The 14,780-nt window shown below is 44.3% G+C and overlaps 2 protein-coding genes across 2 annotated transcripts; one reads left to right on the top strand and one right to left on the bottom strand.

Annotated features, from left to right (window-relative positions):
* Window positions 1-196: 196 nt before the first annotated feature.
* LOC131282700 (protein transport protein Sec24C) lies at window positions 197-6,472 on the bottom strand. Its single transcript, XM_058312232.1, has 7 exons — window positions 6,344-6,472; window positions 5,554-6,258; window positions 4,121-5,476; window positions 3,875-4,043; window positions 1,491-2,087; window positions 1,193-1,386; window positions 197-578 (listed from the first exon to the last, which is right to left on the bottom strand). Exons 1-7 carry the CDS (start codon window positions 6,470-6,472, stop codon window positions 435-437), a joined length of 3,294 nt encoding a protein of 1,097 aa, XP_058168215.1. The 3' UTR covers window positions 197-434.
* Window positions 6,473-12,712: 6,240 nt separating this feature from the next.
* LOC131287421 (peroxisomal biogenesis factor 19) lies at window positions 12,713-14,390 on the top strand. The gene is made up of 3 exons (XM_058316473.1): window positions 12,713-12,817; window positions 12,910-13,051; window positions 13,160-14,390. The coding sequence occupies exons 1-3, from the start codon at window positions 12,745-12,747 to the stop codon at window positions 13,851-13,853; spliced, it is 909 nt and encodes a 302-aa protein (XP_058172456.1). The 5' UTR covers window positions 12,713-12,744; the 3' UTR covers window positions 13,854-14,390.
* Window positions 14,391-14,780: the final 390 nt, after the last annotated feature.

The raw sequence follows: 14,780 nt of genomic DNA, 5'->3' as shown, positions 1-14,780 counted from the left end.
TCAATCGTATCGTCCGCACCGTCGTCCTCCTCGTCTTCGTCGTACCGAGACGCCAGACGGCTCCCCACGAATCCATGGCAGCGTGTTGTACTCACAAACTTCGTTTGCTGCGACCCACCACAGCAAGATGCGGGCGCCGGATGGCCGTTATGTTGTTGTTCTTGCTGCACACTAGCATCCGTAGAACTGGAGGCAGACGAACAAGTCGGTACGCCAACGGTGGACGTTCCGAGCGGTTTCGTAGTGACAGTATTCCCGTTGATGTCGTTACATTGAGGGCTGATTTTGTTTGGCAGACGATGCGTAGGGTTGTAAGTAGAACTATGGTTAGAAGTGGGGGCCACGACGGCCGGGGCACTGTGGCCGCCATTGCTAAATCTAAATCGCACGCCAGAGAAAAAACTGCTCGCCTTATTGCCGCCGGCGTTGGCGAGCTAGCTAAGCATTTGACGGATCTCTTTGTGCATATGACAGAGGAAGTCGACATAGCTGACCGACCCGTCGGTGGTGCCACCGTCTTCCACCAGGAAGTGCCGCAGCACGCTTTCCAGTTTGTCGCGTTGCTTGACAAGCGTCAGCTGAAAGAGATATGAAAGAAATGATTATATGTTAAAGAAGCGAACATCGTATTCGTATAAACAAAATTGTCATCAATTCCCTGCTTCAAGACCTGGCTTCTTTTATAAACTACTAGCAAGCAAGGGCGTTTTGCTCTAGCTATAAATGTGTCTAAATACTAAGAATCAATGTTGAAATAATATTTTTTCAACTAATATGACTCATAATACTGAGAGTTATATTTTTAGGGATTAAAAGGGTTCTGATTCCAAAAACTCTTTTGGCCCAACCGTCACTTTAGGTAGGTACTCCTTTGAGTCATACCATAGGTAATTTTGACCACCTCAATAGCAACATATACATATAAGATAGTTTCCTAACATTTGTGACAAATAATTTCCTTTTTTTATGCTGCCGTAATAATTTAAGATAGTTTCTTAAAATGTAAGCCACTTTAATGTAAACCTTTTTTTGAAAATTCATGTACAACATATAAGCATAAAATATTTAATTAGCAGGAAATTGAAATGAAAAGCTGCAAATTGATCCATGATGAGTGTGTGATAAATAACCCAGTCATCCTTTTGTTGAATAGAATGGTCACCACTTACCCAACACTTGTGGTAACACTTACCCTCATGCAACGATGCTTTTCCTCCTGTATTCTATCGACGACGGCGCGTATGCGCTTGGATAGAGGATTATCGAATACTGGCAAACCCGTTCGATCGGTGTCGATCTGCTGCGTGCACTGGGCACCAAACACCGACTGCGTGAACTCTGGAGACAGCGACAATCCCAGCCACATGAACATATGGATACCGTTCTCTGAAAATCCGTTTCATTCACATGTGAGTCGTTTAGTACACGTATTTTATCAAATGTTTTCAATATTTAGTTGACAGTTCAATCCAACAGCTCGGTTATCTTACCCAAAATGTATGCACCATCCTCGCGCATCTTGTCACCGGTGCACCGAATGGACGCCGGAACTGCGTCGGACTCGACGTTGACATCGTGGAGCGGAATCAACCGCGGGTAGAAGTACTGCACCGACGCTGGCAAATTCATGCTCATCACGTAGTAGATGACGTACGAGCGGTCATCGATCGTAATATCCGACCCACCGGAGAACGCGTCATTCTTCAGCAGACAGTTGACGTACAGCGGGAGAAGCTTCATACCCTCGGGCAGAATCAGCTGGCCGGTCGAGGTTGGCGAGGCGCAGTGTTTCCGGTAGCACGCGAGCAGCTGCACCGCCCGGTGCACGATCGAGTCCTTCACCGCCTTCGGATTGTTGTCCATCAGCTTGGTGAGGCCCTGCTTGGCAAAGTACAGGATGGTGGTGTCGAGGTCGCAGCAGCGGAACAGATCCAACAGCGTGGCACACGTCTTCAGGCTGAGGTTGTGCACGCGCAAACGACGCTGGCCCGAGCACGAGGTGTACAGGAGGGCCACCTGAATCAGCACATGGTCGTCCGTCAGCTTGTCGTCGTGTTTAATTTCCACCGCAACCGATTTGTCGCAATCTAGAACGGGACGCCAATGAGAGGTGTTGCTTCAAGTAAACTTTTCTCCCCTTGCACCATAACATGAAATCCAAATATTATATTTATCTGATGGCCATTGCAATATTTTTCCACATCCGCCCATTTTTGAGCTACTTTTTGTGAAGGTGAATCTGGCATTCATTCGCCCCAACTAAATTTAATGTAAATCAAACCACAAATAACAGGGAATTAGGCATGTTGTGGATCGCCGAAAACGAAAGAATTTCATTATAATACCAGTGATTCCATCTAATCCAAAAACAATATTTGATGGTATTATCTTTTTCTTTAAAGAGTGAGGAAGTGATTTTGTCTTCGACATGGAATATACTGTACGAAATCGAAATTGAGTTAGATTTTGTTATTTTGGTTTCGTTGTTATTTTGGATTATTTATTTTTTGTTGAAATGTAAAAACGAAGTGTTTTTTTACATACAGTAAAACGTCCACTATCCGTGAAGTTTGGGACCGGGAATAATCGGGCCTTTATTCAAACGTACGTGGGGGGACCCAAAAGTAACGGGAATCGGGTTGTAGGGAGAAGAGGGGAAAAAGGGGATCGGGTACAATATTTTTTTTAAAAAGCTTAACATGTTCTTGATCAGTATGCAAAGTTTAGTTTTTGTAAATGCATCCGCTAGTCTTTGAGAATTTTTTCAGTGTAACGGTTTTAGTGTTTTCGGCGATTTTGTGAGATGGCCAAGTGAAACTGAGATCAACCTCGTTCTGGGCTCCCCACAGCTTCAAAAGCGGACAAAAATGTTTCAAAACTCAACAAACTTGTTCAGAATGTGTTCTTCCAGGATGGAAAAATGGGTATCATGCCATTTTCGGTCAAAAACAGCCTCATGGACAGCGCTTTGTGGGCAGGTGCGTTGTCGTGGTCTCAGTTCCGTGGAAGAACCAGTCTCGCCACGGATCCGTCGTTTTCTTCCAGCTGTTTTCCCTCAACATCTTCAAATCTGCCTGGTGGATTTTTTAGTTTATCCTCCATCCTGGATAAACAAATGCTGAACAAGATTGTTGATTTTTGAAACATTTTCGTCCGCTTTTGAAGCTGTGGGCAGCCCAGAACGAGGTTGACCTCAGTTTCACTTGGCCATCTCACAAAATCGCCGAAAACACTAAAACCGTTACACTGAAAAAATTCTCAAAGACTAGCGGATGCATTTACAGAAACTAAACTTTGCATACTGATCAAGAACATGTTAAGCTTTTTAAAAAAAATATTGTACCCGATCCCCCTTTCCCCCTCGTCTCCCTACAACCCGATTCCCGTTACTTTTGGGTCCCCCCACGTATGATGAATTGACAAGGAATATCAACGCACGGAAAAGACATGTTTTTACCAACATACATAAATAAATTAAAAATTTAATAACATTATTTAAAAATGTTAGAGTTTGTTAAATGGGTGGACTCAAAGTAGCTGTAAAAACAAGTTTTACTAATTTGGTAGTCGCTGAAAAGTTCAACATGGTTGTGTATCCAACCCCTGATTAATCCGACACGGGTTAATCGATGTTCCACTGTATTTTGAATATTTATTTTTAAGTTGAGGTCTTTATCATGTTGTACGTTCTTAAAAGTTCAAGAAAAATGTAAAAATGTATTTTGTATAAACTTTGTTTAAATTTACTAGAAGAGAGCATGTTTCTAGTTGAAAAAAAATTAGTTAAAAATAAATTAGTTTCAACTGACTATTACAAACAGAAATGCATTTGGCAGATACAATTTATCTCAAAAATAGTAATTCTCTCACTTACCAATGCTGGCGATTTCCATATCCTTCGTGTTGGACATGAAGAAATGGCCGTAGAAGTCGGTCGGACGTACGCCGGTTGAGGTACGAACACGCATCACCGCATCGAACGCTATCGGGCGTGAAATGTTCTTGATCAGATCATTTACCAGCCTCTGACCATCAATGTCCGCCTGGAATGGGATAAGAAATGAGAAAAAAGAAAGTCCCCAATGTTCAACCGACTGGAAAGATCTTAGGGCGAACTTACTTGGAAATAGGTGTACTTATAAACTTCACCACCGGTCAACCTGGCCACCTGCCCGATGGTGGCCAGATCGATGTACGCATTGTTAAACGCAAACAGATCGACCGACACACCGGCACCGACGCAATCCTGAGCCAACATATTGTACACCGTCGACTGTGGCGTCAGGACCGTCTTTTCCTTCTCCGTACCGAGCAGCTTACGGTCGTCGCGTGCCTTCAGCTTTCCTGGCGCTTCCGCGTTCGGCAGCGATGAGTGGAACACGTACAGCTTACCGACACAATCGGAGGCCTTCAGTGCCTCGAGACCGGCCTGCAGCGCCGGTAGAAGAATCGTTTCCGTTTCGCGCGTATCACCGAACATCTTCGGTATCTGATCCATCAGTGCATCGATCACCGTGGATGACTCGATCGGATCAACCAGGAAACCATCTAGCAGGGGCATAAACATCTCCTGCAGATCGCCCACCACCATCATCTGGGGCTGGGCGAGCGAACTCTTCAGGTTGTAGAAGTGCACTGAGCTGTTGTACGTGATGATGCCGATCTTCATCGCGGTGCGCGGCTGATCCTGGTCCACCGGGAGATGGCGGATGATGTTCTTCAGCTGCGCGCATAGTAGCGCCACTAGCCCCGATTTGACGTTGTTGTACGAAACGTCGATTAGGAACACCATCGCGGGCGCCTTCGGGGGCGTATTGTTGCGGCAATATTCCTTCGTCGCGACGAACTCGTACGTCCCGAGTACCAGCTCCGGCCGCTCGTACTTGTCCATGCGCTGACCGGTGTGATCCAGGTGCTGGAAGTACCCGGACGGCACTTCCGTCGTCGCCTTGCAGAACTGACACTGGAACCGACGGCCACCGTCGACAAACTGCATCGTCGGACAAATGTACGCCTTGCAGCGGATGCACCGGATCGGACCCATTTCGCCAAAGTCAACAATCGGTGGTGCCATCTCACCCTCCGCCAGCCGTGCGAACGGTGAAATGATCAGCGCAAACGGAACCGCACTCTGCTTCATCATGTCCGTCGTCTGGGGAATGTTGTACATGGCCGAGCGGACGAAGCGCGGACTCGCGTTACCCTGGTCCTGCGTAACGAACTTGGTCGTCACGAGCGGCGGCATCTGGCCGGGTTGGTTGGTGGAGAAGACTCCACCACAGTTTTCCTGATTTTCGGCCATCACTTGGATCGGATTGGGCATGCTCTCCGGGTCGAGGCGCTTTTGCTGTGGCGCTGGTGGGGGAGCCGGATAGTGGCCCCCGACCATGCCCGGTGCCTGGTATTGCGGATGGTGGTGTGGCTGCTGTCCACCCATCGGTGGCATTTGATTATACCCAGCACCGGGAGGCATTTGCTAAACGGCCAAGTGATGTAAAGTTTATGTTAATCTCTTAGAAAACTCTGATACTCATGCTTCCTGATAATACTTACATTGTAACCTCTCGGTGGCATGTGTCCACCCATCGGCGGCATTTGACCCTGCTGCGGTGGATAACCTTGCTGGGGATGCTGTTGTATCTGCTGTCCTGCCATCGGTGGATATTGCTGATGTTGTGGTTGCTGCTGCTGCTGTTGCTGTGGTGGCATGGGTTGAGGTCCACCAGCTGCTACCGGAGGAGCGGCTCCATAAGTCGTTGGACCCGGTGGCCCTTGTTGTTGTTGTTGTTGTTGTGGAGGATAGCCACTGGCAGATTGCCCGCTCATAGGCGGACCGCCAGCATAGGCACCCTGTGGTGGTTGTTGCTGCGGAACAAATTGTTGCCCAGGTCGTGGTGGACCTCCAGCAGTGTTCATCGGTGCGTACTGCGGTCCAGCAGCTGGAGGCTGCCCAGGCTGGCTAACTGGATGACCATTCGTTTGCCCAAAGCCACCAGCCGGTGGCATCGGTGGTCTCACGGGGCCTTGAACCGGCGGTCCATTTGTCATCGTAGGAGGACCCGCCTGCTGCTGTTGCTGTTGCTGCGGTGGAGGAGGATATCCACCAGGAACCTGACCGCCTGCCGACGGGGGACGCACCATCGGTTGAGGTTGAAGTGGAAAGTTCGACGGTGGTCCACCCATCGGGCCGTTCTGATTAGGAACTCCAGCTTTTGGTGGGTTCGCGAGAGACATGGTTTGCATTTGATTAGCCAGCTGCTGTTGCTATAGTGACGGGATGATGAACACGATTTAAGATTAAATAATTAACTTCGCACACACAGCCGTCTTTTGTTCTACTTACGCCAGACTGCGTTCCATTCATGCTCGGGGCCTGCCCGGGTGGTGGAGGTCCTCCAGGTTGCGGCTGAACTGCTTGCGGTTGTGGCCAGCTCTGTGGCGGATACTGCCCATACGCCATTTGGGGATTCATTGTACAGGATTATTTTAACCGTGTTTTTCTTCCCTGCTGAATTTCGCACAAACTATTGAGGGATAAAATCGACAGAAAACTTGATTTAAACACTCGTTTTAGAACGGTCAGCCTGAAAGATCAACGGCGAGCAACAATTGTACAACATCATCTTTGCCGCGACAGCACTTTCGGTAGCCCCCCCCCCCCTTCCGGAACGATGAGTTGGTTGCTTGGCTAATGAAAGCAACTGCAATACACCCTTCCACTCTTCGGGAGTAGATTGCGATCTACTAACCTTTTAGCTTTTGCTGACAATAAATTACTGTAAACTGATGTAACACACGTGCAATGTAGGGATTTAAAATTTACCATGCATTATTAGAAAGAAAATCTGATCGGCGTGAAACGACGAGCACCGAAATTGCTTGACTACTGATTTCCACGTCAGACGTGCATCAAGAAAACAGAAAAATCGGTCCACGATCGGTGCACCGCCTGATGTACGAAGGAGAGGGTTGAATGCGGGGTTTTGTGTTATTTTGATTGTGTCAACGTCTTGACAGCTGCCACGTAATTTAACGAAAGATAGGCGGCCAGCTGCAGGGCTGTGTAGTTTTGCTTGAATTTTAAATAACTTGGGAAAAATTTTAATCATGTACAGTAACAATCAAATTTGAAAAAAGCTTTATTTACTTAATAAAATGAACAAATCTGACACCCCATCAAAGCTAGAATACAATTAACCCGAACACACATCGCTCGTTCGTCAAGTTTTGTTAGTTTATACTACTCAGAGTCACTTCTAGGATGTGCCAGTGGTAGGGTAAATCGTCTGTTGTTAGTAAAATTGGCATGGTTGTAATGCCTTACAACTAAAGAAAAATCAATTTTCCTTTGGTTCCGTCTAATACTCTGTGCAATGAAAAAAAAAATCATAAATTTTGATCAGGCGGGGTTATTAATTTTTTTTTTTTTTTTTATGTGGCACGACATCCCCTAGTGGGACAAGGCCTCTCTCCGAAGGTAGTTTGTGTGACCGAAAGACGGTATATTATAGATCGGTGGTCAGCCGTTCGTTATACCGGGGGGTTCCAGACTCGAGATTTGATCCCACACCTATGGCGTGGTGTTTCCTCGCGCTACCGCTGCGCCATGGGCACCCCCGGTGTTATTAATTGCCCAACGAAAATTTCTGTCACGATGACATCGCAACTATCGATGTTTTTCAGAAAACATTGCCGGGGTTGTCGCAAATACCGTTTTGTCTAGTGATGGGGAAACTGAATCCCTACAGGGATTCAAATCTTTCGATTCAAATCCATTCTGAGATCCGGATCTCCGAATCCGAATCCCAATCCGTCATATCATACATGCTCATCTAATGCCGATTTTTCATATGATGTGTTTAATTCAATGAATGATTTACATAAGAATATCAATATAGTTGACATTATTCTTCTAATTGTATTCAAACAACACGAACAATTTAGTCCTTTTTGGGAATATGCAGACTAACTGATTTACCCGAGTTCATTCCAAGAAGAGTAGCATTTATTATGTTTCAAAAACAAATAAGGGAAGCCTTATCATTCAAATTGAATCCATCGTGGGGTCACTGAAACAGTGAAGCAAGTCGGGCGACACAACGTGTATGTACACGCACCACGGATGTGTTGGTCCAACAAATGCAAATGTGTGCGTTACCAAATTTGGTCTCGCGGAGAGGAAATTGACCTCTCTTCTCTCGACGAGAGCTGGTAGAAAAACTAGAAAAGATGGATAAAATGTAATATGTTTCTTGAGACAAAATTACGCGTCTTGCAAAGACCTTTCATTTGAGGGGTCGTTAGTGGAAATCGGTCAAGGAACTAACAAGTTATGTGAGAATTGGCTTTTTTTAACCTAAATTGCCAATCAAGCCGATTTACCTTTTCGCCCCCTCGGGCGAACACTTTCCAGGTGTGGTTTTTATCAAAAACAAGAAAGTACGGTAACATCTACCTTCAACACAAATGCGCGTCTTGAAAAGACCTTTCATTTAAGGGGTCAATCGTGAAAATCGGTTGAAATAATCAATACCCAACGAGAAATTTTGGCGTTATTTTGGGGTAAAAGAATTCTCTTCAGAACTGCCCGCTCTTCTTTTCAGAATTCTTTTACCCCTTCTTTTGCAGCAGATTTCCTATGCAATCTAGGCGTAAACCGACTTCTGAAAAGAAGGGTAAAACAATTCTCTTTATACTTGCGGGACGCTTCAAAAGAGAACGCTTTTGACGTGACTGTGCGTTTATAATACCTATTTCTGACTATACGCGCAAAAAACGTATACCCATTCGTAGTAGATTATATGAGCTGAGTTCATGATATCTTTTCTTTCCCATAATAATTATTTTCATGCAGGAACATATTTTTGTTTGTTTTATTGTTTTGATATATCGATAATAATAATAAATTATCGTCCGGTTCGGAAGGCGATCAGGCGAAACATCCCGAAATGGTCCTTTAGGGATTGAGCCGAGCTAGATGAATAATTAGAAAAATAGTAATAATGAACGAATTGATAAACGAATGAATTATGAATGCGAGGCAACGAAAAATTAAAAATGGAGTTAATCGCTAGATAGTTGGCAACGAAAATTAGAAGAGCGATGGCATACTACTGAACCGAGATGGATCTGCAGATGGAAAAAGATGTAACAAAGTAGACATTGAAAAACGGAAAGGGTTGAACCATCAGTCTTGTGATTGAATTTGACGAGAGTGGATAGTGAAAATGAAACAAGTAGTTGAATTTGGAAGTTGAAATATAATGAAATAGAGAAATAATCCGTGAGATCACGACAGGTCCAACCCCTCCTCTGGTTCGTGCTGGCAAACAGCGACCATGGATCGTAGCAGGCTCCTTCGATGTACGATGTGCAGCACCACTTTGTCATGGCCAGTGAAAACACGTAGAACGCGTTGATGTTCACTTTAAGCCGCATCTTCCTCCCTGACGAGACACTGAAATGTGTGAAAAGCGCGGAAAAATCATCATCAGTAAGAACTCTGCTGTGGGTTCTTACACACGTACTTATTGTCTGGTGCGAGTTAACCCGGCCCCGGTTAACCACCCCGAGTCGGTCGATCCAAGCGCTGCTATCGAACACTGGCCACCGATACTATGTTACACCCGCTAACAACGGCGATAAGGAAAATCTAGCAACTAATGAACCAACGAATACCCTGGTAAAAACACGGACGAATGCTTGCTAGTTGGCCAGACTTGCACAGTAAACAGTAAACAAACAAAGGTTTGACAGCCAGTACCTCTTTCCGCTGCGGTGCCTCCCAAAAAAAAAAATATTGGTAGGTTATGAGGTGTCCATTCCTACCAAAAATACACTTGGCAAGGTTCTTTTTGGTAGGCATGTATACCTTTGGTAGGAAAGTGCAGTAAGGTTCTCCTTGGGATTCTACCCAGCGTTCGATCTGAGTAAACTTAACTTATCAATTACAGGCTGGCCCCGGTTTTCGTCAGCCTCGGTTTTCGTCGTTTGACAAATCGTTTGAAGCTGGTTTATAGTAGCGTGCTTTGTTCTTTACTCATATGATTCAATGCATTTTGTATGACAGAAGATCCGAAGATGGACTCATAAACAGGTGGTGCAGGTTTTCCACTTCAGACTACTTTGCTCAATCAAAAATATCTTCCAATCGAAGGACTGAACGTATTATTTGAGGGTATTTTAATTGGGAGGACGGAAACGATACGAACTGTCAGATGACTCGTCGCGGTCCCATACAAAAGGTAAACAACACCTTTGAAAAAAGCGAAAAAATGGCTAGCCGCGTCGTTTCGTTTCCGCGCATCATCTCGACACGTAGGTGGCGTCGTTTTGGATCGTCGAGACGGCCAGCCATTTTTTCGCTTTTTTTAAAGTGTTGTTTACCTTTTGTATGGGCCAGTGTCGAGAAGTTTATCGTTTCCGCGCTCCCAATCGTGATACCCTCAATTGTAAACCTTCACGGCATGGAAACCAAAGAAGTAAAACCAAGATAAATACACACGATATAAGGTAGTGGAATGTAGAGCATTTTGACGTCTAGACTGCAAAAAATCGCAAAATAGCTTTTGACACTATGATGATACTCAAATTGGGCGGGAATCGTCCTTAGAAGATAAACAAACAACAACGCTTGAGAACCAAACACACCGAATCTTTAATTGCTTTCATTTTGTTCGCATGGCAAATGTTTAAGAAGCCATCGGCTGTAGTGGGTCACCGATTTTTCGAACAAATGTGTCGAAGTTTTACCTCACGTACCTTCTGCTTACTTGTATAGTTGTTTACATTCTATGCTGTTTATCACCATGCTGTCAAAAGCCACGGTCGCCATTTTCTAAAAAAAACCTCCTAAAAAGTCACCTATTCAGTATTTAATCATCTTGAGTAAAACGGAATATAAAACGGTTGATGGCCATTGATTTGATGATTAAATACAAAAACTTTATTATAGTTTGAAGAACACCTTCATATCAACCACTGAAAATTCAGACGAGAATAATGTACACATCCAACGTTTGTTTTGTGTCAGTCAAGTCTTCAGTAGGTATTATAAACGTAAGAACCCAAGTAACATTTTAAGTTTTATCATGGTTCTAACGATGTTGTTCCGGGTTTTGTTTATGTTTACAATTTGCCAGTTGTTGTTTCCAAAGTTCTTTCCGATAGCGTAAGAATGCCGTATTTATCCTGTTCAGCTGGTTTTTGCAAAAATAATTCATGGAATGGGAAAAAATGCGATATAATGAAGATATTGTCGTGTTAACAAACACGTTTCCGTCCGTCCACACGGCGCTGCGACAATTCTGCGACCGGGGTTTCTGCGACCGATTTGTGCTCACCGGAAGTGTCAAAGTAATCAAAAGTAGCCCAAGTCGGCCATCTTGCATGTCAAAAGTGTCGCAGAAACTCCCGCCGGCACTGGGTCGCAGCGTTGGACAATCTGGCCAACGTTTTTGTCGCAACTTTCTGCGACATTACAAAAAGACCGTTATTCGTATGTAAAAATGGTCATTGTTGTAGTTTGTTCGACGAGAAGGAGTTTTGATATAGTAAATAAATATACTGGCGTGCTAATTCATGTTTTTAATGCGTTTTTTAATTTAACTATTGTGTTAAAATGAAAGAATGTAAATAATAATTATAATGTAAATGCACCCTATAGCATATTTTTATTATTCTAGCAAGTCAGAAGCATTAATGTAAACACTAGTAAACGTTAAAAACGTCATTTTGGAAGCGTATAAGTATTAATACCTTTAAATAAGTATTAATTATAAAAATATAATTATACTATTTAGTAGGTATCAATACTTTCGCGCTTCCAAAATTACGCTTTTAACGGTTACTTGTATTAACATTAATGTTTTTGACTGAGCATTAATTTTGAAAAGCATTAATTTTTGACTTTGTAGAATAATAAAAATATGCTATAGGGTGCATTTACATTATAATTATTATTTACATTCTTTCATTTTAACACAATAGGTAAATTAAAAACCGCATTAAAAACATGAATTAGTACGCCAGTATATTTATTTACTATATCAAAACTCCTTCTCGTCGAACAAACTACAACAATGACCATTTTTACATACGAATAACGGTCTTTTTGTAATGTCGCAGAAAGTTGCGACAAAAACGTTGGCCAGATTGTCCAACGCTGCGACCCAGTGCCGGCGGGAGTTTCTGCGACACTTTTGACATGCAAGATGGCCGACTTGGGCTACTTTTGATTACTTTGACACTTCCGGTGAGCACAAATCGGTCGCAGAAACCCCGGTCGCAGAATTGTCGCAGCGCCGTGTGGACGGACGGTTCGTGTAGCATTGTAGCAACAAAGTGTTAACATATGTGCCTTTGGACGCCTGCTTCAGTAAAGTTGTGGCTAATGAGGGCAGAGTCTTCCGGTAACCGTATCAACTGGAACCAGCAGCTTGCTACCGCGTCGCAATCCTTTTGTTGGTAAACAAAACCAGGAACTATTGTCAAAAATTAATTTCAAAATGGCTGCCACGACCAGGCCTTTGAGCTCACCTCCCTTAGGACCCACCTTGTCCAAATCTTTAGAATCTGTCAGATGGGATTCGAATCTTTAGAATCCGTCAAATGGGATTCGAATCTATGGAATCCGTCTAGGGATCGAATCTTCGAATCTTCCGAATCCCGATTCTGCCAACACTAGTTTTGTCCATTTCGGTAATTCTTTCCGATCACCCTTCATTCCACGCGACAGTGCGGAAAATGTCAGAAGCAAAGAAAAACGATTCGGCGGACGGAGCTACACGGGACCAGGAGTTGGACGATTTGCTCGACAGTAAATATCTTTGGCGCCCGGGAGACTGTGGCTTATGTAATCATGTGTTATCCTGTTTGCTGTGAAATGTCTCCTCTTTTCCTACTACTTAGGTGCATTGGAAGATTTCAACAAACCTAAAGATGACTCAAAGAAACAGACAAACAAATCTGACGGTGCGGGTTCGTCGGGCGAGAAAGGCGAACAGCACGATGATCCGCCTACGGAACAGCTGTGGAATGAGGAGTTTTTAGAGTACCGTTACCGTACCAGTTAGGCGATTTTGCGCCTTGAAAGCCTATCCACAACGCGCAGAACAATTTTTCGTTAACAGCTTTCCGTTTATTCGTTTTCTTATTGCAGCGTACAAGCGAAAATGTTTGAACAACACATGGCCGCCCTGTTCGGTGGCGGCGAGAAGGTGGATAGCGAGCAGATTGCGCTCGGATTTCAGCGTATTGCCGAAGCCGCAGGAATGGCCATACGCTCGGATGGTGCCGCAGCCGAAGAGACTACGCCCGCCAGTACGCTCGATCCGTCGATCAGCCAAAGCATCAGCGATGCGCTGAAGGCTATGAGCGAAGGACGCGAGAACCTACAGACGCCGTTCAGTCCGGAGGACGTAGCGAACATGTTCGGAAACATTGACCTGAACGCGGCAGGCGAAAACAATGCCTTCCTTCCGTTCATGCAAAGCATGATGCAGAGTCTGCTGTCAGCGGATGTGCTGCTACCCAGTTTGCGCGATCTGGTCGAAAAGTACCCAAAATGGCTGGAAGAGAAGGGTAGCACCGTGCCCAAGGAAGAGCGGGAGCGTTACGAAAAGCAGCTGGAGATGATGAAGGAGGTGTGTACCGAGCTGGAGAAGGAGAAACCGGACGATAGTGCCGAAGTGAAGCGGGATCGATTTCAGGTTGTGCTGGAGAAAATGCAGAGCATGCAGGACCTTGGGCAACCTCCGGCCGATTTGGTCGGTGAGCTTGGCGCGGGAAATCTCAATCTGCCAACGCTAGATCCGTCCTCGTTTAGTGAACAAAATCCTTGCCCTATTAGTTAGTTAACTCTTATCGGACGTGGCATTTGGGTGACCGACGTGGCCTGTGCTGTTAAGGAAGTTACATTTAAGCCGTAGGGCTGAAGATAAGGGTGTGGGTTTGAATGTAGTTTGCAATAGTCGTTTTGTACTACCTCGAAGGTAGTGGGGTTTGGTTGGAGGTGAGGTGTGTTTTAGCTGGGAAATTCTTCAACATCGATATGAGCTAATCGATGACTTAGTTCTGTTTATGCTACGAACAATAAAAGTGCAAGAAGCGGATCATACAGCGTGTTCGCTTACGTCAATAGCTCACAAAGTGTCGATATTCAGTAATTTTAGGAGTGAGGTTTTCATTCATCCCCGAGAAATCATTCGTACCACACATGTGTGGTTTTTGTTTGTTTGCTAACCCATTCGCACGGGGTAATATTTTCACAAAGTGCGATCACAATTACATGTCAACCAAAGAATTTCAGTCAGGTCCAAAGAAAATCAGGTGCAGACTGTTTTTCTGCTCAGCTCAGCAAATTATTCTCTTCTCAAAAAGTTTGATTATGTGCAGGTAAAACATTCAATAAAAAAACAAGAATAAAACTTGACTTTACTTCTCTTTACTAAAGTTCAACTTTCGAATATGTATTCAAGCGCAACTCCGTTAACTGCAGAGCATAATGTTTCTCAATTAAATCAGGGCTTTTAAAAATTAACATTAAAGGCAACATCACATACAGTGTATGATTGAAAAGTTTAATTTTTGTATCCTTTTAGTTAACTAATATCGCTTATACTCTTATAGTACGTTTTGTTTTGTTGATCGGACATTGCTTTTCTTCCATCATATTTACTGTGTGACACACGAAATAAGAGTTTTTAAAGCCGGATTCATTACGTTCAACAACGTCGTCTTGCACTCGCGTAAATGGAAAGGCTTACCTCGCCTTGCTGGTT

This window comes from Anopheles ziemanni, chromosome 2, assembly GCF_943734765.1.
Source record: "Anopheles ziemanni chromosome 2, idAnoZiCoDA_A2_x.2, whole genome shotgun sequence".
Classification (NCBI taxonomy): domain Eukaryota; kingdom Metazoa; phylum Arthropoda; class Insecta; order Diptera; family Culicidae; genus Anopheles; species Anopheles ziemanni.
Note: the sequence above shows the minus strand (reverse complement) of the source record. Positions and strands in the feature narration are given on the sequence as shown.